Genomic DNA, 25,511 nt, shown 5'->3' with positions numbered 1-25,511 from the left:
ATGGGCTTCAGGCACAGATATACTACAGGTACTCAGGGATTTACCCTCTCCGCATCACTAGCCTTTGCAGCATGCACTCCTGCATCACAGGACTCAGTTCAGATTAGGACTGCATCCTTATTTCTTTTTCATATTTAAAGGTGTCTTTGGAGAAATTTTGCAAGCTACTTGAGCCACTTACTTCCTTTGTGAGGCTGCATTTTAGGTTTCTTTTTAAAAAAAATAAATCTTTGCAATCCTAGAAATTAAGCTAATGAACTTAAACAAATACGAATGTGATGTTTGTATTAATAAGTTTATCTGTGTAGCAGTTAGCTAACCATATATATCACATCCATCATTCCCAAAGCCAATCAACCACGGATATTAAATGGTTTATTAAAAAAACCCCAACCTACAGATATATTTAACTCAGTTATCTCAGTTATTTAAACCAATGAAGATAATGGTGGCCTACACTCCAAATATCAGCCTTAGAATTTAGCATCAATGGGTTACAAAAGAGCACCAATTCTGTTTGAAAAACATATTTTAATGGCGTTGATTGTATATATTATGAACCACTGTAAATGTCACCTGAAAGGATATGAAATTCAATTTTTGCACCATCTGGAATGTACTCCTGATTAAGTTGTTCAGCAATGTGATTGTATCACCTAAACAAACTAATTAACATCAGAATGACACATTCTGCAGTTACGGTGGCATTTATCTGTGTCCCATTTGTTCCACATAATTTTTCTTCCAGAATGACCTTATGCTCAAATTCTGCCACCAAGCTAGCAGCATGTTAATTCTCCTTCCAAGAGTAAGCATATATTTCATTAAAACTTATATGATGCTACAGCTTTACATAGTAGAGTGAAACAGACTGAGTAAAAAATTACTTTGGCTACGTGAAGTCTGGAACATCAAAAAACAACCACAAGGTCTCTTCAGCTAAAATAGAAGTCTTCGAGGCTAGTTCATTGTTGAAAATTTTGAATTGGCAGAATATGCACTGATTTCAATGTTAAGAGTACTAACAGATTAACACTATTCTGCTCTTTAATTTGCTTTTTTTTTCTTAAGAAACCATGTATTAAGTCCTCTTCTTAAGCACTCTGCAGGTAGCATTCATTTAGTTTATTTTCAAATGACAACCATGAATGTGCGTTATTCCCTTTTTTTGTCTGAGAAAAGTAAACAGCAAATAAAAAGATAATGCATTTTTCCATCGCTTCACCATTATAAATTCCCAGTTCACGGCTCATCGTTTTCTAACTTTCCATGGAAATAGTCATTGTAGTCTAAACAGAAAGTACCACGTGCAGTTTCTGCTCCTGCATGTACTGATGTGAGCCTAACACAACATCAAAAAATACTGTTTGCAAATACCACCAAAAGAAGGCACACCACCAACACATTGAATCTATGATTAACGGTACCTAATACTAGCCAAGGCCAGACCTATTATTTTGAAGCTGTGAAATGTTGTTTCTGTTCAATATTACACTGTATAGCTTCACAGTAAATTGGTTTCCAGGTTTATTACCAAAGCAATTAAAAATTCAAAAGGTTGTTGTCTGAACAGAGCAATATGGAAAAATATTAAATACAATTGAACCTGGAGATTATTTCTCTTTATGGTAAGAGAGGAGCAGCATGGGAGGAGCAACCTGCATAAGAAAGGTCATATTAGAAGTTCATATTTTAGAAAACACATTTCAGGGGAATCTCTATGGTAGCAAAGGGCACAAGAATAACAAAAAGGAGGCAACTGGTTCTAAAAACTTTTTGGGTTTGTTTGTTTTTTGGGGTTTTTTTTGTTTTTTCCTTAAAAAAAAACCCAACACCCTATTACTTCGGAGAGCTGGTTCAAAGAAAGAGTGAGGGCCAAGGGAATTAAATGGATTATATGATGCAAGAATTAAAACTTATATTGGGTCTGGTTTTGTTTGCCTTTATATTAGTTTAATTCTATTTACTTAAGTGGTGTTTAATTAACATTCCTCCTTTTTCCATGTCAGAGAAAATTCTGGAACATCACTTTTAAAACAACAATTCTGTAAACCCTTTTGGAATAATAAAGTTGGGGAAGGAGGAGGAGGCAAAAGGGTCCAAACCTCAAAGAAATGAAAACAATCTTTTCATCAGGTTTAATTTCTGCAAGTTGAATTTTATTAGCGCATGCAGTAGGAAGAGATTATATTTAACTACTGCTATAAAACTAGTCATTTGTAATGTCTAGAAATTGCAGAATGCCTACAGCTACATCCACTGCTTTAGTGTGATCTGTTATCGTGCATATCACAGCTAGTATAAGGTGATGGCATCAGCTGAAGCAAATGGACATACAGTAGTAGGGAGAATAACAAAGTAATGTGTATGTAGTCTTCCAAGGCCCAAGGGAGATGCTGACCAAAAGAAACTGATATGAATCAGAAGTGTGTGGGAAGAAATTCTCAGCTGAGTTGGACATGAATGTACGCACCATGTCCAGCAGCAAAGAAATATACTATTATCACTCTCACATTGTCCTCAGTGAAGGATGTGTTCCTGTGAAAGGCAATGATTTATGTTCAATTAAAAATCCATCAGCAGAACAGAAAGCACATGAGTTTTATCTGTAACAGATGCCTAATCTCTGTCAGGAGTGAACAGCAATGACAGCATCGCCTCCCACTTGGTGTCACACAGCTGAACACCAAAACCCCACCAGCACACACTCAAGAAGTGTTGTCAGCCACCTTGAAGACTCCACTGGGGTCCCCTATTTTCTGTGTCCCTACACACTCACTGGGAAGAAAAGCCAGAGACGCACCAAGTTCCCCAGCTGGAATGCTGCTCCTGCCAAAGTTAATAAGACTCTGATTTCATTAAAGATGAGGTTTTGAGTCTTCAACTTGTACTCACTTTTTCATTTTTTAATGTTCCTACCCTAAACCATCCATGGACACTAATTTGCGTTTTTATCTTGATAGAGGCTTATTACTATAGATTAAAAATGTCAGGGAGAAGAGTTACCTAGATCACCCCACATTGATATTCCTTTACTTCCTTCTTCAAAATATTCACTGATGAGCCTTTGTAACAGCTTTAGATCCTATTTAGTTCCCTTATTATTTAAAAGATTCTCCTGACCTCCAACCAAATCTTTTGTGCCACATGCTCAGCAAAGTGTTTCTTGCCCTTTTTCCCAGTGGATATGAAAAAAATCTGATCACTTTCCTCCACATAAAAATCACTTATTTGTGAGTAGATGTACTATGCCCTACCTTCAGCCTCCTGCTTAGACTAAGGAAATCTTCCCCCACCCCACCAATTTTTCATAAAGGTTTTATTTTTTTAAGTTTATCACTTTTTCTTTCTCTCCTACGGATCCTGCCAACTTTGTCCACAAGCTTTTTGGAATAGCCTATGCCATAGAGCTAATTATAATGCTAATTATATGAAAATAATTGTCTCCATTTTCTCACTTATATCAGCACAAGTTAGAATGAGAATCACTTTTTCTTTCATATTGTTAGCCTAAATCCAAGCAATCCTTATGCTCTCATTTCACATTCAAAAAAAGAAGAAAAAGGCACAAGTATCTCAATTAATTACAAAATACCCCTGGTTTTGAGCTTAACTTACCCCATTTGAGATGATTAGATATAATTGTACAACAATTAAGAATTGACTGACATGCGCCAGATGGAATAAATTGGATTCCAGAAGTAGCCAGGATAACATCCACATGATTAGCCCCCATTCTGATGTACAATATTTTGTTTAGGAAAGAGTACTAAAGCTACCATTCCCACAGCATTTTACTAAGTAATCTATTAGTCCATTTTGTCTCCAGATGGAATAAATCATTAATTTTAACAGAGTTATAATTCTGTCCTGCGACTACAGATCCATATAAAAGTTTAGTCTATAGTTCCATCTCCAGTTTAATAAGTTTGGCTAGGAACCCTAGAGACTTTGAACTTCCATTGTTAAAAGTAAATAATAGTAGAAAAAAAAAAGTGCAAAAAGATTTCTTTATTAATTAACATATGCAAAATTTCCTGTGGTTTCAGGGGAAAGGTTAATGAAGCTAGTCTACTCATAGAATCATAAAATCACCATAGAATGGTTTAGGTCAGAAGGGACCTTAGAGATCACCTAGTTCCAACCCCCCTGCCATGGGTAGGGACACCTTCTACTAGATCAGGTTGCTCAAAGCCCTGTCCAATTTGACTTTGAACACTTCCAATGATGGGGCATCCACAAGTTCTCTGGGCAACCTGTTCCAGTGTCTCACCACCCTCACAGTAAAGAATTTCTTCCTAATATCTAATCTAAATCTACCCTCTTTCAGTTTAAAACCATTTCCCCTTGTCCTATCACTACACTCCCTGATAAAGAGTCCCTCCCCATCTTTCCTGTATGCCCCCCTTAAGTACTGGAAGGCTGCTAAAAGGTCTCCCCAGTGCCTCCCAGAGTTCTCCAGGCTGAACAACCCCAACTCTCTCAGCCTGTCCTCATATGGGAGGTGCTCCAGCCCCCCGATCATCTTCGTAGCCCTCCTCTGGACCCCCTCCAATAGGACCATGTCTGTCCTATGCTGGCAGCCCCAGAGCTGAACACAATACTCCAGGTGGGGTTTTACACAAGTGGAGTGGAGGTGGGGAGAATCACCTCCCTCGACCTGCTGGCCACACTTCTTGTGATGCAGCCCGGGATTCAGTTGGCCTTCTGGGCTGTGAGTGCCCATTGCTGGCTCATATTCAGCTTTTTGTCCACCAATATCCCCACGTCCTTCTCTGCAGGGCTGCTCTCAATCCACCCATCGCCCAGCCTGTATCCATGTTTGGGATTGCCCCAACCCAGCACCAAGTTCTCAAGTCACAGACATATGAACTAGTAAATGAAACACAGTCAAGTTTCATTTTCATACAGTCAGTTTCTTCAGTTCACATTCACCTAAATTCAAGACCTAAAACTAAGGACCAGATAATAAATGTAAACTGGTTTAGAAGCAGTTTCCTAATGAATATATGAGTGTTTGTCATGCAAATCCTTGGCCAAAAGCTATACAGCAGACGTAGTTGACAGAGAGCTCAACTTTGAGAACTAAACTTAAAATAATACAGAATGAAGCAAAGTTCATGCTCAAGAAGCATGCCACAGAAAAATCAGGCAGAAGAAGCAGAAACATCATGGGAAAATAAAAGACCTCATCAATGTTGCCCAGTTGCTTAGGTAAGTTGTATCAAACAACAGGAAAGGAGTATGCAGTACTGGAGGGCTGCTACACATTTACTGGGTAAAGGCAGTAAACATCCAAATAAATGTCACTGTAAGCCACAATAAAACAAATAGTAGAACAATGGTCTATCAAAAAGTATCAGCTGGCAGAGTGAATGATAAATACAAATAAACACAGCTATTTTCATACTGGTACTGGATCTGGAATACTGGAGGGATACAAGTGATAGAAATATTAACAGTGTGCACTAAATAAATGAGGTGTCCTTTGTAAAGTAGGAAGTCCATAAAATAATGTATTGCTGCCAATGGAGGGCTGGCTTATACAAGTTAGAAGTTCTCTTGCCCATATTTAAGAAGAACATACAAAACTTCAAAATAACAGCTTCTGGTATTGTATCATGTAAGACACAATCAAACTTTATTTTCAAATGTGCATTACAGAATTTTTTTTGCCTCTTATTGCCTTGAGATTTGTGTTTATATGTCTAAAATTGTCTATACTCTTGAATGTGGCAATTGGAACACATTTTCATTTCAAGACATAGAATAAGCCCCAAACAACTAATGAGCTCATGTATGGATGCAGCAATCTGTCATCCTGCAGCAGAGGATTAAAAGGTCATGTTATAATAGCAGCTTTGTTTCTCTCATACAGAGTGGTTAACACTAAAAATTATGCTTTCAATTTAATAAAAGTAATAAACGAAAAACACAGGCAAATTTTGTTTTTCATACTGGCAGTTTTTTCACTGCTAAAATCAGAAATAGGAAAAAGAATTTTAAAACCTAATTTAACACAAACAAAAGAAGAGTCATATGGGTATATTTATTCTGATCAAATACAATTTCTTTAGTCCTGAAAAAGCATTAAAATTTTATTCGCACATCTGTAACATAAGTGAAAAAGGAGCTTCACTTATACATTGTTTATAAGGTAGTTGGAAAGGAAACCTTTACTCATTAGCTTTCTACTTACAACACCCGGCTGTGGGAGAGCCAGGTTTATTTTCCTTTCACACCCGAGATGACTTGAATCCATATCATCCTTCTCCCAGGAGATTGCCCTAATTACCATACTGTAGTTATTGAGAGTGAAGCTCTTCTGTGAATCTGTCCCTCTTATATAAAACAATATCATATTAATTGGAGCAGGGACTGAAACCCAAGTGAATTCCTCGACAACAAGCCTACAGCCATACATACAGTCTTCCAGTCCCCAGCTTAGCTCTCCCAACTGGCTTCCTCCCCTCAGGTTTACTGGTTTGGCCCTCCAGATTATTAAAAACAAACTTTGGTGGGAATTTGGGTACGTATGAAATTTCTTTTTTTTTTTTTTTTTTTTTTTTTTTTGCAAATGATTTTAAAACATGAAATGTGTTTTTAACTAAAACTGTACAGGCTTTCCATGTCACTCTTGTGAAGAAACATCATAGTTTTCTGAAACAATGAAAAGGATCAAGTAACATATATCATGTTTGACGCTGGGAGGGTAGGTGGCAGAAGTTTTCATCATTCTTTATAAGGAAAAGTTTAAAGGTCTTGATGTACTAGATCCATAAACTTTAAACTAAATATCAAGCTGTTCTCTTTAAAAAAAAATATAAAATCAGTTTACCAAGAAAATCTGAACATTATGCATTATAATTCAAGGAAAAATATTTCCTTCAAACTCTCACAGCAAAGAACAGGCTTAAATTACCTATATCCTTCTTATAGTTATTCAAATTTTCCATTAACAGTAGTGGAACTTCTTGGCAGATTTCAAAAAGAGAATATTCAAGGAGATCTTCCTTTCCACCCAAGAATAAGATATGAGCAAAAATTTCAGTGGTGGGGAGTTTCTATTAGGATATTTGAAAAGTCTGTCCACATTGTATGTGTACTCCGTGTGAAGACATTGAACTAAAATTACCTTTTAATATTGCACCAAGTTATATTTTCTGATAGTATTCATAATTGAAGACCTAATAAATTCACAGGACTCCAAGCAACAGCTAACTCTGATTCTGGTCAGAACAAATATAAACATGATAGTGCTTAAAAAAAAAAAAACAACAGAAATCAGTCAGCTGCCAGATAGCATCATAATTTTCCCTGATAGTATGTCAACAGAAGTTAAAAATTATAATCAATCTTCATTCATTTCATTTCAGAAACAAAACATTTTTTTCAAATGGAAAAATAGAACAATAGCAAGAAAAAAGGTGAATATTCCCTGCCAAGACTTCAATGCTGAGAAAATAGCCATCCTTGAAAAGCTTCTGATGGTGTTTGATTTCCCAACCACACTACCATACCTTCATAAGAGTACCTTTCTATCATGCCTGACAAGACAGGAACATATTAATGCAAAGCAATGACAAAATTTTTAAGCTAGCATGTTGGCTAAAATGTGAGTCCCAATTAAGTCAGTGTCAAATACCCACCAATTTGTAAATACCCAGGATTTTACGCATATGGTGTGAAAATACCTCAGTCTCTTGACGGCATCATGTTTTCAGAAACAGCATTAAATGGACCATAAATTCCATGGTTTACTGAACAAAATTCTTGACTCTATCATTACTATCTTGGTCATCATACTGGTGCCTTTGATATAATCTGTACAAGAGCAGTTAACTTCCATGGAAATAATTTTGTGTCTATTGCCTTGTTGAGAAACTACTTTTCAAATGTTGTAATTATAAATCACAAAAATTCCACATAAACCACCATAAAAATTCCACCAAAATTTTGAGATCCACCAAAGTACTTATTAATAAAAGGGATTTTTCCCAACTACTGAGTAATATTTGTGTTATTATTTCTCTGCATTGTGATTTGTCATATATATTAAGTAAGAAGACCTAAAGTGAAACACAGTGGTAAAACTGGAAGATACAAGATTTCAATTCATACCTGCTGGTTTATAATCCCCTTACACTAAGGATATGATCAGAATCTTTTGCAGTCAATGGAAATACAAGTCAAATTTTCACAAACTCAGGGGTCAGACTAAAAGTTTTGCTTCACTACCTAGGCACTTAGATAAAAACACTAGTTATCTATAAAAATATAATAGTGACTATAAAAACAGTCATCATCCAACTGAAAAAATACAAACTCTAGCTATAATGAAAATGAACAATTACTTTGGGCATTCATCCCTTCCATGTGTTGCTTTTCCATTCATCTAATAGATTTTTAAGTCAGAATATACCAAAATTATAATTTGTTTTGATCGTTGATGAAGTGCACTAATTTCCTTATCTAGCCTGTGACTTCTGGTGAACTACATCGTATTTGGAGAAAAAATAACCCGCTGTAGCTTTTCATTATGCAGTTTTATCACCAAAGGAATCTATCACTGAAAGCTTTAATTTTAATGGAATTTTGACTGAGTAAATTAAATTTTATTTCTTATTAAATCAGTTTTACTAGTTTTCTGTTTGTTGTCAGCCAAAAGCTAGGAGTTTTAATGCTGAACCCAAAAAAGCATGTAGCTCACAAGTGTTCCCAGCTGAACTGAGTGGAGTTCACAATTCTCTAAAAGCATTGCATGAATTAAGAGTGAAGTTCATATCACTAAATCTACAACTAATAATGGGGCCATTTATTCTATAAATAATACAAGAATATGCTTGCATTACGGGCATACTGTGCCTAGAACCATTTAAGTATGAATGTGGTAAACAAAGATCAATATCATCTATGTCTAAGAGGAGGATAAAAACCTGCAGATGTTGTATGCAACTCACTGTAGATACAGTGCTAAATACAACGTATGCTAACGTAAGTGCTATCTTGTACGAATGCAAGATGTATCTTGATACTTCCAGCAAACACTTCTGCTCTAATCAGAGGTTTGAATAAGGAATCAGTGACCTAAAGCATTGAGTGCCATGTAAAGTAAAGTTTTATTCAGATGTGAAAAAAGTCATCCTTTGCCATTTGTTCTTTTTTATAAAGAATTAACACTCTCGCTGTGAGACCAATTTGCTCAACAAGTTATTACATTAATCTTCTTAGTAATTTTCTTTAGTTGTTTTCAAATTAGTCTCAGAAATTCAGATACGTTTTTCATACACACTTGAAAATTCAACCAAAATGACATTGTCTGGTTTTCAACAATCAAAAAGAACCTCAAATTTTCCACTGAACAGTTTTTTTATTTTTTTCCCCCAGATGGTACTTCAGAAGGCAACTCTAATTCAGATTCATTGCATTTATATGCTTCAAACCCATGACTATTTATTATCAGAGACAAGTTCAAACACTGGAGTTCTCATCGGAGGGGAACTCTGAAGATCAAATTGTATATTCAAACAACCACATTTTTCCTCTGTGGTGCCAGCCTTCTGAAATCTGTGAGTCTGTTAAAAAGCCCTCCCGTAAACCTGAAAAGGATAAGTGACCTACCTTAGAAAGTCCGCCTACTTCCAAATAGAAGCAGATAATGAAAACATTCCAGGTGACCCACAGGGCAGTCCACACCGTGTACTAAACACAAAGCCGGATGAAAGCAAAAAGACAGAAAAATAAAATGTGAAGATGAAAGAGATCTTTATATTGAGCAGACCAATAATAAAAAACCTGATATCAATAAGCATTGTTCTTCTGGGAACAGACAAGTGCAGAGAGTTCAGAAAAGGAGTTCTCCCTGCAGAAGTCCCATAAGCACCATAGGAAATTACAAATCCAATATTTGTTGCTGCTCTAAATACATACCAAAAAAACAGATTTATTCTTTACAGTTTTACACTATCCTACTGATGCTGTTGACTTAATTGTCCAAAAAGCTGACTTAAACACTGTTTTTGGGGCAACTGTGAGTCATTCGCAAATCATGGTTTAGTTCTGTTAATGGAGATTCCAGAAGAGCATAATAATTTAAATAAGCAAGTATTATTAAAATAATATTCAAATTTTATGAAGAAAGACCCAAGATAAAATCCACCATAAAAAAAAACCAGAAGATCTATTGATCTGATACTTGGATATTTTTCAGAAACAAAGAGGTAAAGGCTGAATCTTATGCCTTAAGAGCCTTTCACTAAAAGGTATTTTAACTACGTTAAAAACAGGTCACTACTTGTCCAGCCCTTGTGGCCATGAACCCGATCCTACAATGCACCCTTAAGAGATGAACATATCCGTATCTCTTCTGCATTCTTCAGTGTCCTACCCTAGTGCAAGACTAAACTTGTACTCCACCCACAGCGTGAATGGGAGATTGATTTGTCTACCTTAAATCTTCTTTTGCATTTTAATTGTCAGCATAATTGACTGGCGCTATTTCCTTACAGATAGACAGTTTACCTATATACAACTGTAAACTATGACCAGTTAACTCTCCAAGCAGTACCCCTCAGAAGCATTTCTCTCTCATGGGCTAAGTGCGCACTCAGCCACGCTGGATCTACAGCCACCTGAAAAATGCAATAAGCAGCAGCACTGTCACTTTACATTTGTGTGCTTATAACCTTCACAATGGAGAATTGCTGCTAAGTGCATTTGCAAGTCCAATTAGCTGGGTCCAGGTGAGGCCCATATGCTATTGTTCTGTTTCAATATACTCAGTAAAGCTCAACACCCTCATCTATAATATGCTGGATCCCATTTCCATTGCATGGGTGCCATCAGCGTGGCTTTCTTGGGCAGTTTTGGGTTATGTTCCCCTCTTCCTTCCCCTCCCTCTGATGTGTAATGAAAGGTTCCAGTGAAGAGGGTTGAATTTTTCCCCACTTTGATTACCCCCACATGCATACAGTTGTTTCTGTACACTAAACAGGTTAACTGCTCTAATTTAATTTCTTATGAGGTACTTAGGCAGTTTGGAGATGGCTATGGCATAAGAAGTAGGTCATTAATAAACAAAATGAGAGTAACACTTCTGGGACGTTTCCTCTGGCTTGCAGAGAAGGGCAGTGTGGCAACTGAAGGCTGGGTTATTACAAAACAGACAAAGCTGCTGTGGTCTGTGAGCAGTATAAGGTCTGTACTACTAATAAGATAAAGAGGATATCACATTTTACCACATTTGCTGACTCTGTAGTAACTCATCATAAGCTCTTGATTTTCCAACGTATGTCCTCAGAACATTAGGTGCAGAGCATTCAAAGTTAATGAATATTTAATAAAAGACCAGCTGCTCATAAAAAGCAGATTTCAGAATATTCAGGAGAATTTGTCTTTTTAAGAAAGAACTTTTTATCTCTCCATGAATGAACATGTTGCCATCACAACACCAGGAAACCCGCTTGATCTGCCAGGCCAAGCCAAATCTGTTAATGGCCTCATTCTGTCCCATGGGCACCAATGACAACTCTGAACCATGAAGGCAAAAACTGTCTGAATGTGCTTTCCCAAGCCAACCTAGGCTGTTTTACACAGTCAGGACCTGGTTGGTCCCTTCACCACCGTGACGATTACTGAAAAGGAAATGCAGGTGCAAAGCAGGTGTGCACCTTGAAACCCAGCTGCTGTGTAAGGGAGAGGCTCTTCCTAACTCTCACTGAACTGCAGGAACACAAATTTAGGCTCTGTTTTCTTTAAGCACATAATAATTACATATTCAGTAATTAGTACTACACAATTTTTAAAAGTAAGAAAGTTATTCTTCACATTTGAAACCACATTTTTTTGGTTGTGCAAGTAGCAGATTTTTTCCTTCTATAGCGCCATAGGTACTTAAGGAAAACTACATTAAAAGAAAAGTTTTGAGACAGCGAAAGCAAGAAAACAAAATTAGGAAATGACAGAATTCTGGTTATATTTGCCATCTTATTTTTTCTCTTTTGTGGATGGGCAATACAATGCAAATGTTAATTAAATCATCATAGGTATATTTTTATTTTAAAAGACCCCACCTTACTCAATACATTTTATGAACAGCTAAGTCAATACTTCATTTCTCTTTGTCATTCCGACCCTGCACTGAGGACAGAATATTAATTTCCTCATGAGGTTTTCTAAGATGCTCATCGCTGTAATGTGTGAGAGCTGCACAAACATTAACTAATTTATTTTATGTTGATACAGCTCTCTGAAAGCAAATGATATTCTGATACATGCAGAGATTACATTCAGAAGTATTCATACATTATAGGCATCCAACTTGAGATGTTTAGGACTTCATTTTTCAGAACACTTGGGATTATACAGCACTCTAAGCTCAGTGTTCAGCTCCCTGTGGTTGAGCATTCAGCACTTGTGCAAATCAGACCAGAAGGTCTCAAGACAAGAACCCAGAATGCAACCGGGAAAACAAAGCATGTGAGAAGTTTGATTTGACTCGCTCTGTGTCAAAAAAAAGGTTTTGGTGGTTGAGAGCAGAGATAAAACTCAGCTACCCAGAGCAGCCTTCGAAACAAAAGCAATCCTTTTATTCTTGCTGTCACATGCCTCGTTCTTCCCATGTTTTCTGTTTTCTGCAAACTGAGTTTCTATTCTACAGCTACTATCACCAGAAAACCCCCAAATGTCTGTCCTTTCTATTGCAACTGAGGTGCTCCTAGAAAAGGATTGGTGTGCATCCATGCAGTTCAAAACTGCAAATATATAAAAGGATCACATTAAGATTGCACAGGAGGGCTTTAATAACAGCTTTTCTTAATTTTTCAGTGTTTCTTCCTGAAAAAAATTGTAATACTTTCAGAACATTATGTAAATTTATATGTATATGCCTTCGAGGTTTAAAAAAAAAAAGTAACAATATTCCATTATGTGGCACCACACTAACACCTGCTTGGGTTGCTGCATGAGGCTTAACTTTTAGATCCATTACAAAGACCTCTCCTTTGAACTAGCAGAGAAACTGCCTGCAGCCCAGGGTTGTTGTCCTTTGCGTGAAAGGACAACAGGCAGGGGAAGGTGTCATGCACGCTGGCAAACATTTGCCATCAATGGAGGAGTGGTTAGGGTCTGAAGCATCAGGTTCACACTGAACCTCAGGGTTAATATCCCTCCCAAGGAACCTCACCTAACCTGTTTCATGACCTGAGCTGCCATTCAACCTCTCCCACCCCATGTCCTGAACACTACCCTGATGGTCCTGCTGTGTCTGCTCACTCTTACACCGCTACACCCAGTGATTCCAGCCACATTCAGTCCCCCCCAGCACAGCTGGTCTCATGCTCAGCATCACAACCCTCACCATATCTGGCTTGAAGAAGGAATTTTCCACACAGGTTGAATCAATAGGAAGAGCTGGGTTTTGTATTTTATAGCCCATATGATGCACTACTTAAAAATCATCTGGACATTTTCACCTAACAGATTCCTTCTGCTGGAAGGACCTAGGACAGTGGTGATAATCTTTGCGGATTTCTCCCCATGCATACTTTCTTGTTTTTGGCCTTTTGCACTATACTACGTGGTGTGAGGAAGCATTTGGAGTCTTTTAAGTTATGTGGAGAGAGTACTCCCTAAACCTACAGATTAAATGTCTATTAAATTATTGTTCAACCCAGTAGGTTCCTTTCAGATCCCCTTTCTTAATGCCAACCTCTCTATAATAGTGATATTTTTATACCACTTCTGAGTCTACAGGTCATATTGAAACTGAGCAGAGACACCTTTCATATACCAGTGAAACACAAACACTTCTAGAGTTAAATCATTGGTATTAGATGGGCACAATGTCACAAAAAGAACGGGTTAAGGAAAAACGTGAAGGATGGCTTCTTAAACTGAAAGGTAAGAGAGAAAAGGGAAATTTCTAAGTTTGGCTATTACAAGGATTGTGGGATAAGTTTAGCTTTAATGAATAAACTATCTCAAGTGTATATTTAATCTGAAGTGCAGCACCTCCTCTGACAGTGTCTTGGCATTAGGGGAAATGAATGTTGGCTCAGGGATACTTCAAGGGAAAGGCAGCAACTACTGAGTCATCAGATCATGCCCCTGTAATACCTGGTTGTGCCTCAGAGGCATCAGTACTTACAGAGCCCTACTTAGTCATATTTGTGAAAGATGACAAGGAAAGTGGCATAAATCAACATGATGGAACAGTAACAACTCAGGACTTACCAGGAAGGATATTCAAGGAGTAATTTTTGGATGCCTAAATATTTCACATGTGTTTTGAGTGTCTGTATAACATTGGCTTGCATACTGTGTAAAGTATCCTGTATAGCCCTTCTTTCTGCTTTTTTTTTTTTTTAAGAAACTGCCTCCTAGCTTTTCAGGTGTACACATTGCCTATATATCATATTATTTAATGGAATAGATTAAGGCAAGCAAAGCAGAGACTTTCACCTTATATTGTCCCCATTTAATTGTATTATCTTAATCTATTTAATTGTATTATCTTAATCTCTCACTGTTCATTAATATATTTATGTTCAGCTTTGGGCCAAGTTTGTGCAATCTTAGCTAGATGACTCATCGTTCAGAAGGCTTTTGAAGTCCCATATCAGAAGTAGGAGAGGGGAAAAAAAACCAACTTTAACAAGTATCCCATCATAATTTTTAATCAATTTTAACAGCCTGGAAATCTTGCTGGTGATAGCAAGTTCTACCAAGAAAGGAAAAGCATGCAGGGGGAAATGGATCACAGCAGAGCTCTGGAGCTGCATGATGGGTGTGTTCCAGCACAGTTAGAACTGAAATTTAGCTGTTTTTTCTTCTTTGCAAATGTTTGGGTAAGTTTCAGATGAGCTAATATGGGAAAAATAGGAATCAGCTCTGCACTTTTATGTCCTCTGGGAACTATGCACTGATTTAATTCAGCCACAGAATATTCAAGTACTGAAAATAGCACATCCGCTTAGTGACAGGACAAATTGTTCACAAAAATTGATCTAAATTAGAAATTAATATGAAAACTATTAGAAATAATTATTGGATTTAAACTAATTAGGACACTTGGTGTTAATGCAGTTGCTCTCTCTCTCTCTCTCTCTGTGTTTCCTAAGCTCTGAGGACTTGGAATTTTACCTATGAGCAAGTGACATTCCAGATTTATTTCAGAATCACCATCCTTACAGTCCTATATCTGAAGGGTAGCCAGCTGCTTTTGTGTTTATCCAGCTTCTATCGCAGCCCTCACTGATCTACATCGCTCACCTGCACCAAAAGCCACTTGTGTCTGCAAAACTACAGGACCGCAGTATAGATGTGCTTCAAGTTACGGCCCTACATGTAAAACATTTATTCACTTACTTTCCCATTCCTGCTGTATGTTAGATTTTGAGGGGAGAGAACGTGACACATGCAGCATAGGATGGCAAAGTGAAAGCTTTCATGTAACTTCTCTTGTCAGGGGAACCTTCAGGCACAGCCTTCATTGCACAGAAGGTAGATTATAAGACCTTCTCTTGAGGTCAAACCAAGGAGCTTAAGTCAAGACCTCTATAAGGGTATGATAGAATATCATGGGGACAATTTGCATGCATGTGTGCCAGATCAATTTTGTGTAGACAGTTTACACAAGTAAACTGTTGTAACTGACTTGATTCTCTCGTTACTTCAATTTTTTATATCCTGGTGGGATCATATGCACCAGCAAAGCTGATTTCCAGGGAAGTCTTAGGGAAAAGACAATGGATACTAAGCATACTTTTCCTGAAGTATTTTTTTTACTTTTCCATTTAAACTGGATTTAGCTTAATCTAAACCAGAAGCTTCAGCAGAGTACATAAAAGCATGACTCAACATATTTCTCAACATTTTCATGTGGCCAAAGCCACAGAACCAAATTCTCACGCTAATGTGGGACACCAACCACTAACATATGCAGGGGCTTAGATGTGGCTGAGGGTGCAGGTACGGACTGGGAAGCCCACGAAGCTGCTCAATGAATTTGGAGCCCAATTCACTACTTGGAGCTCGGGTAGGAATTACTGTATTTAAGTAATACCGAAATTCAGGACCCTACTGACATTTGCATTAAACAGACTTTATATTTGAAGCCAGCGTTAAAAGTTTACCACTGTAACAGGTAGAACATGATTTTTAGGGTTTCAGAAGCAGGGATACAGTTTATGTCCTTCTTTGGGAGAGGCACCTTTGGATTCCCTTTTGCCTTAGTGGCACTGGTAGGAGTCTTTGCTGTCCGTACCACTGACTCCTCTAGGGCTTCTGAGTAGAACTGGCAAAGCCCAAAACCCTCTTTCCTCCCTTCTGCTGGAACATGCCTAATAGTGAAACAGGACAGAAAGTTAACAGGCTTTTAGTTTAACAGGCACTTCATTTAACATGGGGAAAGAAAACGGTTCCTTTTCAGCTGGATCCGTTCTGGTTCAAGTGGCTGAACTGACACTTGTGCTGGTGCCAATGAAGGAACAGCACAGGGACTGAAGGTAGCAGCTGAGCAAAGGGAGGATTATTGCTTATGCTGGCTTGAGATATTCACTGAATTCAGCCTGAGGGGGAAGCTAGACAAGAGGCTGAACTGACAAGTCTGTAGCTTGCAACAAGGAAAGTCTTGCATCTCCTCCTTTCTCCCCTGCCTCCAGACTGCTGTTCATGACTGCACAGTCCCAGTCCCTGCCTTATGCTGGTCCTGGCACCCATTTGGAACCTCACAGACTGGATTCAGCTCACAATCTAGCAAAAACTCTCCACTTTTTGCTAGGTTGTGTTTCTGACAGCTTAGGAGTGGAACTGGCTTACTTGAAGGGTCCGGTTAACTGCTGCCAGAATTGGTGGAGAGGGTTTGGAGAAGTATTCAGCCAGGAGAAGAACAGTGGGAACAGGGAGGCATGCAAACCACCCTTGTCTGCTGTTGAGCTGTGAGGCTAGTTACAGACAATTTGTATACTTTCACTCTTCAGACTTCAGGATCTGGCTCAAACTATTCCTACTTCACTGGGAACCTTATGTTAGTAGGGATAAAAGCTACTGTAAAGTCTTGATCTTCCCAAGTAGTGAGTATTTGTACCTACTACAGATTGAGCTCTTAAATATATGCTTAAAGTTAAATCAGAATGTGAGTTCAGTTAAATCTGAGGATAAAGTATCTTGTTGGGGTGTTTCTTTCTTTAATTACGAGTTTTCTACCTCTACTTATAGTCTAAAATGTTCATTTACATTGGAAAAGATATAGAAAGAGTCAACATCTGTTGTGTTTCATTTGAAAACAAAAGCAGAGCTTCCACCACTGAACAGCAGTGCTGAACCTGACGGGCAAGAGATTTTGAGGTGGTGTACTTCAGACACAAATTTCCTGCATAATTTTACAGATGCTTACCCTCACTTGCTTCCGATGTCTTATGTATAAAATGGAGAACTTGAAGCAGAAAGGTGAGTCATTAATATATGGATGTATATACACTGCTGCCCAGTTCTCCAACCACTGGTAATAGGTGAAAGTGCATTTATTTACCTTAATCCATTTTCGATTACTAATAGTCTGCTTGTGAAGCTTAGCTAATGTGAGTATAAAGAACCTCAGGTGCACTTTTTGTTCACTTTTTCTTTTAAGACATGACAAAGAATTACAAGATTCCAGGCTTGACTAGAAAAGATGAAGCTTTTTTAGTATTTGTTTAATGAGTTTTCCCCATTCACTGCACTCTTTTGTGAGGAAAAAAAAAAAACAACTTTAGCTTCTTAAAATCCGTGACACAACTGAAATGTTCCAGATACAAACACTGCCAGGTAAAGACATAATATTCATCCATTCAGGAGAGACTGTGGGGGAGGAAAAGGGATATTTCTTGTTGGCTGTTTCCTTCACAGCTTTGAAAGTTTTTTTTATTCCTGCCTATGTTGAGAACATGGGAAAAAAAATCTGTGAATCTTCAAGCTACAAGCGTCATAGACAATTTATAATTTAGGGTCAAGGCTGTAAATACAGGTCTTGGCAAAGCTAGATGTAAGTGAGAAGGAGATTTCTTCGGAACCCATGGGTCACAGGACCAAAGGAATTTCTACAATCCTTATTTCTCCCCGTTTAAGAGGAAGATGTAGCTAAATGTGACCTGACCATTACGATTTTTTTTTTTTAAATGGCCAATGATTCTGCTTGTCCATAACAAAGAGAACAACAATTTGTATTTCTTTTCTTCATTTATGCGTAGTCTAATTGTAGATGTTCCCATGACCCGTCAAGGTATTTCATTCTTTAAAGACTCTTACTAAATACTACTTACTTGTACCATAGTCACATTTTCAGTAGCACTTTCTCTAGGTTACCCATTCTTGATAGCTTCCAAAATCTCAGAAATGCCCTCCATAGCCCTAAATTTGCAAAAAGAGGTGGAGACCTCTAGTTTCTACAGAAATACCATCCGGTGTTTTGAGGCCAAGAAAGTTCTGCTTTGTAATGTGACAGGTTTTAAAAAGAATTGCAAAAAATAATAGATAATAAATGAGACTTACCACAACTATATATCGAGGCCTAAACTGGATGGTTCCAAACAAACCCAAAATGACAACTATTATTTGTAGGAAATTGCCAAGGATAGGAGCCCATTGGAAACCAAGGAAGTCAAAGATCTGTCTTTCTAATGCTGCCAGCTGTAAGAAAACACATAAACAGAACATCCACTTTTTAATTATGGGTGAGATAGAACACTTGACATTTTGTTATTTGCACCAGGCTTCACCAAGCAGAAGTACAGCAAAATTCTGAAACTATGGTTCCTGGGTGTAGCCTTTGTCAGTGTTTCAGTACACTGTTATCTGAAGATAGCTACTAGTCAGCATAGAGTTCTCCTAATGAAAAAACACTTGGAAAAACCTTAAGAAAATACTTGTAAAACCCTCATATAATATAAAACTACCTCTATAAACCAAACACAGACAAGTTTTATTCTATTCTTGAATGCTGGAAACTCTAAGGCTTGACAATATTTATTTAAATATAAAATTTATCTTAAACAGAGGCTCACCTAGATTGAGCAAAGCCATGTGAACCTTGCTGTTGTTACTTAAATATCATCATGCTCCCTCCCTTCCCCATGTCTTCCTTTTCTTAGATTTAGTCTCAACTAGATTTGGCTACAAGTTCCTCAATCTATTCCTAAAGGAGAGAGATTTTGGCCAAAAAAAGCAGAGCAAGCTCAGAGGAGTCCCAGATGCAGCTACTGGGTACGTTCCTGGGAGTTCCCTAATGCAGGAATTGAGGAAGACTGCTGGGACCTCCTCGCTACCTGAGGCACGAAGGTAGGGTCAGGGAGTGAAAGCCTGTAGAAAATGTTGGAAGACCTTGGAGTAAGCTGCTTCGAAACCAACAGCCAAATGAGCTATCTGTACTCTGCCAAAAGCTGCTAGGGTACTTTGGGCAAGCGCAAATCAGAAAGACACGGTGGCAGCCTAATGGCTGTCTTCCCACTGTCCTCATGGCATTTTGGGGGTGTATTTAGTTGGGTATGGAAATGGAGGAAGCTACGAAGCATCAACCTTCATCCTTGCATCAGCATGTGGTTCTTAGGTAATTCTGCACTTCCAAACATTAAGCAAAAAGGAAAAAAAAAAAAAAAGCCATATTAAAATTCTGCAAACACATTTGCTACTCCTTTTTGACAATCCAGTCTATTGTTCTAAAGATACTAAAATCAACCTTCTCATCAGCACACTTGTTGAAGTTTAAACTTGGTTCAATATTTTTTCCAGCCCTAGCAAGACATTTTTGAGCAACTGAGCAGAATCCTACTGAGAAACAACTGAGTTTATGTGCTTGCTAGAATTTATTACATATCTACTTTATTTTACTACATTGTTACAAAACCTAAAATTTACTGAAATATGCACTTAAAATATTTATAACTGAGACAGATGGAGTAAGCATGGCCCTATGAATACCAACCAAAGTATCATCATATGTGGGTATTTCACATAAAACATTTCATTTTACACATAATGGCCAGATTTAATCCTCACGTACAAGACAGGGCTAAGTGTCACTGAGAACAAAATCCATCTTTTCTGTACAAAAATCATCCCTTATACCAGTCATGAAAACCACTTTCTTTATGCCAAGGTTAATAAATATGATAAATCTGAACAATTAAATGAACAAAGGTTGAATCACCAACTTGGTGCAGCTCCTCTGCAACCAATGAACTTATATTGGCTTTTATCAGCTAAACATCTGGCCCGGTATGTATGAATGAACAATTATCACACAGCAGAAAATGTTGAAATGGTATTATCCTCTTGGACATGTAAGAGGTTCCTCTCTGAACAGAAATTATCTTATCCTTTTTGTGCTGTAGGTAAGGGAGAATCTCAGAGGGAACACAACTCCCATGTGAGGGAAGCTGTTGGCTCATGTGGCATTAGCTATCTACCTTGCTTTTGTCACACTCTGCCCTCTCTGCTTTTAACTCATTGTCCATCTGGATTAATAATTTGTTTTCTTCCCTGGATGTAGAAAAGAACTACAGAAGTTAATGACCAAATCTAGAAAATGACATATTTAAATGGACCTTAGACAGAACTTCAGTGCCTAATGGTGTGGTCGTCACCTTCCTGGAAGTATGTGGTCATCCTAACTGGTACACAACAACAGTTACCCCGATGCCATTCCCGTAATGTCTTCACGAGCATCACAATAATGGCCTAGTTGGGACTTCACTAGGGACACCTCAGAATCACTTGCTTTTTCTACCACTCTCTAACATGTTCCCTCAGGCAATTCAGGTGACCTTACATTTGGGAAAACCCCTGCCTGTAGCTTCCCTAAACCACAGGATACATCATACAGTACAGTACAAGGGTGCCCCAAATCCCATGTGTGAGATGGTATAGAGTTTCAAAAACTCTTTGGCACACGCAGAACTCGCAGTTTATGGTATTAGCAACAACCACCAAAAGTCCTGTTCTGTATTGCATAGGAAGACATTTATGACATCCATGACCAGAGCCAGAGCCTGTTTCATTCCCACCACTACAAGTGGATATCTTCCAGGGTCAGCAAGGCACCTAAATAATTCACAGACCACCATTTTTCAGAGACAATATGTCTTCTTCCTGGACCCCCAACATTACCAAGTGAGCAGAGGATGGAGTTGCCAAATCAGACTAGAATCTGCTTATCAGCCACCTCTGCCCTGACTTTCATTGAAACTCTCATGCAGCCTAGGTTTTCACCTGCACCAATAAATTGACTATGTCCTATAACGCTCCAGGCACTGAAGGCAGCTGGCTTAGGATTGCCTCTGGTAAAGTGTCCTTGGCTCTGAAACAGGGCACCTGTGCGCAAACCACATACCTACCTACTCAAAATGGTCCCTGGGCATGGGTGAACTGTCTGGGAAGACCGCTGGTCACAATGAGCCCGGTTAACATGACGGAGGGACTCTAAGAGCTCACTAGCACCCACAATGGCATGCCACTGCCTGGCTTCTTCCCCAGGCACATGTGAATTTGCTGGTGTAGAGAGCATAGGGCTTGGCCAGAGTGTGTATTGAGGAAATTCGTTTCACGCAGATGGTTTGCTGCAAGAGATGGCTGCCCTTAGACAATTTAGGTAGTGTTGAAACACCTAGAGCTGACTGAAAGACAAAAGCCTGCAACACAGATATGAATACTACAGCACAGATATGAATGAAGCTGTTTAGTATATGTCCCTTCTTAAACTGGATCAGATACAAAGTTTGCCTTCACGTGTACCTCCTTGATATCTACCAAGCAAGCTCTGAGCACGTCTAACAGGACTGGGCTCCCACAAAATAGCACAGTGGCCACAAGCATCTTCCTAAAGATGATTGTACAAATGTGTATATGCAATGTAGATAGACATACACATATAAAAAATAATTAGTCTTTTTATGGATTACTGTGGTAAAGGCACCCACCACAAACACAGAGAAATAAGGTGCAATTTCCTCTCCTGCTGCCTACTGAGGTATCCATTCCCTCTCCTCCCACCTCCTCTCCATTAGGATATCAAGGGGGAGAGCTTCTCCTTGAAGCTGTGTCAGAGTCAAAAAATAAAAATTTGTATTTAGTGAGTCAAAAAGAGATCACAAGCAAAAACATGAGTCTATAGCCTACTGCTTATGGCACTTATCCAGGATTGGGAGAGTTTCTTGTATTTCTTGCCTGCAGGGCTTGCTCTTTATTTTTATATACAGTGACAGCACGTAAACCACCTAAGGAGTCCTGGGAGCAGGATGCCAAACATTCAGCACCATTCCTTCCCCACTAACAAGTGCTTTCACCATTGGGCTATGCAGTGAGACTTTCCTGTGCAGCTAAGTCTCATTTATTTTGCTCTTGTCGCCAACACAGAGTAATTTGTCTCATCCCTAAAGCCTACAGAATACATTAGTGGGGGGAAAAAAAAATAAAGAAAAGAAAGAGGTAGGAGGCATGTCTATCTTGCTCAAATTGCTACTCTCTTCTAAATTATAACCTTCTTGCAGACAGCGCAGATAGAAGTTAAAAGACTAATAATTCATGATAATGGCAGAGGAAACATATTAAGTTCTGTTTTCTTTATACCATGAGCAATATGTACTGAATAGAGAAGGCATATAAGTGCTGCTGTTCTTATGTCTAGTATTTCACTCAACAGAGTCCCCAAGTAGAGGTGAAGGCCACAGACTTTTTAGCTTTGTGCAAATGAATAAAAGCAATTCCTAACCCAGTCTGTGATTCAGGTAATTCGCTGCAAAGAAATGATCAGAATAAAGGGAGGGAAACAGGTAGCTGTGCACAATTACATGCTGGTTTTACACAGATATGAAGAGTCAGTACTGTCTGTGTTTGCACGGATCCAAAATCTCTGTAGCCACAAGTGGCCACCAGACTAACCTATGCCACGTAGTGTAGTCAGAAAGGAGCAGACACTGTGACAGATAGTTTCACTTGGAGTTATGTGCATGTGAGTACTTTGAAATGTTTCACCAAAAACATTTTGATGATGAAGACGCTGATTTTCTCAATGCGAAATTTTCCCAAGAGAACTTCTGCTTTCATCACCATTTTCAGATTCTTCTGAAAACAGCTAAAAAACCTGAACCCTGAGGCAAGGCAGAGGTCCCCAGATTAGTTGGCTCAACTTCTCCCATTGCTGAAAGACAGATATCAACTTCGTAGGGCAGACGAGTTTGAGGCTGGAGAAATGGAGTATGCTTGATGTGACTGAGGTCCTCTGGGGATTACTGTCATGTCCCTTTCCTAACAAGCACATGTTGGGAGAAGCTGGCACCTCCACTATTTGTGATAACTAAGAAAAAAAAAGTTTGGGAATGTCTATCATAAATGGTTGTTTGATACTGTTTTTTAATGATTAACATAAAAGTGGAATGAAAACCCAAACCTTTCTTGCAAATAAAAGAGGAGGGTTTCAGTTTTGGCAAATTAAATACTGGGGGGTTTTGTTTTAGTGAAACCTATATCCAGTTGTGTGAAAAATTTTCATGAGAACTTATAAAAAATCTATCAAAGTTGATAGGAAATAATATTTTCTTATCATAACAACACTTGCAAAAGGAGATATAATATTTCTTATTACTGCTGCCAAGGGAACGCTTTGTTATTTAGTCATCAGCACCGACAATCTTGTAATGTAAAGTGCATTACTTACTCAGGAGGCTAGGACTAGCAGTATAATGCTCTAGTGGGACTGTTTCAGATCACTTAATGAAGATGTGCCACATTTGTCTTGTTCTTTTACCTCTTTGTTTCACTAAGTCTATCAAACATTCTCCACATCTCTCTGCAGAGTGCGAGAAGAAGGTACTAAGCTGCAGGACTGAGCTGCACTAAAGTCACACAGGCTGAACTTTCTCTCTGGCTGTGCCCAAACCCTTTTGTGTTAAGAGCAGCAAAAAGTTCAGGTGAGCTAATCTATTTGAATTTTGAGCTTCTCCACCTGGAAGGGTCAACCAGATGTGCAGCACATTTGGAACATCCTGAACAGAAGAAATAGGGCAGCTGTAGCCTTAATGCCCCATATGCTGCTTATGGTGAAGGAGTAACAAAATAGAAAGTGAGGCAGCAATGCTGCATAGGATCTACAGAAGGAAATTACCAAGATGGTCCTAGTCAACAGAGAGATCAAAAAACATTTTTGAGAGCAGACTTCAACAAATGCCCCCTATGGAGTAAACCCCTCCTCTAAATGCTTAGGTCCTATTATACTTCAAAATACATATCAGAAGCTGTCTGAGTGATGAGACACCACAGCGGAGTTACAAAGTCAACTTTTCAAAATGAGTGTAAAAACTCAATTTTCTCTTCTGTCAGAAACCTCATGGATAACAGTCAGTTTTATATTTTAATGGAAAAGCTTTTATAAATGACGTGTTAGTCTGAGATGAATAAATAGATCTACAGCCATAACAGAAGGAGTCACTGGATCAAGAAAAAAGAGGTTTATAACAGACCATGTTAGACAAGAAAAGACCTAAAAGTGGCTTAATATAAATATAAAAACATGAAATTGCTTAATAGAAAAATGAAAGGTTATTGATATATAGTAATATCTGCAAATTTGATACCCTAGAAATTACTGAGTTTACAAAATCAGGAAAGTATAATCCACTCTGCATTTGATATTAAAAAGCTGCATCAGTTTTTCATGTAAGACAATCCCTAGAAATTATGATAACCAGAAAGGTATCCATTCTGTGCCTAACAAACTTGTATTCAAGAAATCTAACAGCAATCATAAAATTAAATACTTAATAACTGCAAAGCTGTAAACCTATATAGTTTTGATTTTTTTTTTTAAATAAAAGAAAATTTTAAAACTAGGAAAAAAAGACATAAATTATTATGAATTCCCAAATGGACACTGTCTCCCCAGCTTTCAAAAACAAAAATAGTATACAAAAAGCAGTGAAACCAAAAATTACAGTCCAAAGCATTCATATTCTAAATTCAAGTCAGGAATTATCTGAAACATTTGAATTATGCATGTAAGACTCGGAGTTAGCTGATGCTGCTAATAATTATCACAGGAGAAGTGCCAGGGCACAGCTCATCATCCATACTAACTACTGCTCCTAAGGATAAAGATTCTTCCTCCAAAACTCTCTTCTTCATCTTATGGCCATAAGTTTAACCTGTGGCTTCAGAGTTTTCTGGACAGAAGAAATCTCTAAGGACTGTTGTCCGTTTTACCATTACCATTTCCAATATGCCACGCTGAATTACAGACAGTTTGGTCCAGTTTGGCAGTGGCAACTCTTAAAAACTGGTTCCCAAGCCTCCTCCAGGAAACTCCATCTGGAGCTTTAAGTACCCTCTGTTCTGAAGCTCTAGGACACCTTTCCTGAACTCAACAGTGCACTCACCTTCCCCCCCCCAACACATCCTTCCATCCCATCCCATGCCATCCTTCCATCCCATCCCATCCCATCCCATCCCATCCCATCCCATCCCATCCCATCCCATCCCATCCCATC

General features: G+C 38.3%; 1 protein-coding gene across 1 annotated transcript in view; it reads right to left on the bottom strand.

Annotated features, from left to right (window-relative positions):
* NKAIN3 (sodium/potassium transporting ATPase interacting 3) overlaps window positions 1-25,511 on the bottom strand; it is a 350,797-nt gene that overhangs the window by 153,478 nt on the left and 171,808 nt on the right. Inside the window, exons 2-3 of the mRNA XM_075705606.1 lie at window positions 18,529-18,666; window positions 9,622-9,702 (exon numbers count right to left, since the gene is read on the bottom strand). Of these exons, the coding sequence (XP_075561721.1) occupies window positions 9,622-9,702; window positions 18,529-18,666 (219 nt within the window). The remainder of the gene's footprint in view (window positions 1-9,621; window positions 9,703-18,528; window positions 18,667-25,511) is intronic.

The sequence above is a fragment of the Pelecanus crispus genome, chromosome 2, assembly GCF_030463565.1.
Source record: "Pelecanus crispus isolate bPelCri1 chromosome 2, bPelCri1.pri, whole genome shotgun sequence".
NCBI classification, from domain to species: Eukaryota; Metazoa; Chordata; class Aves; order Pelecaniformes; family Pelecanidae; genus Pelecanus; species Pelecanus crispus.
Note: the sequence above shows the minus strand (reverse complement) of the source record. Positions and strands in the feature narration are given on the sequence as shown.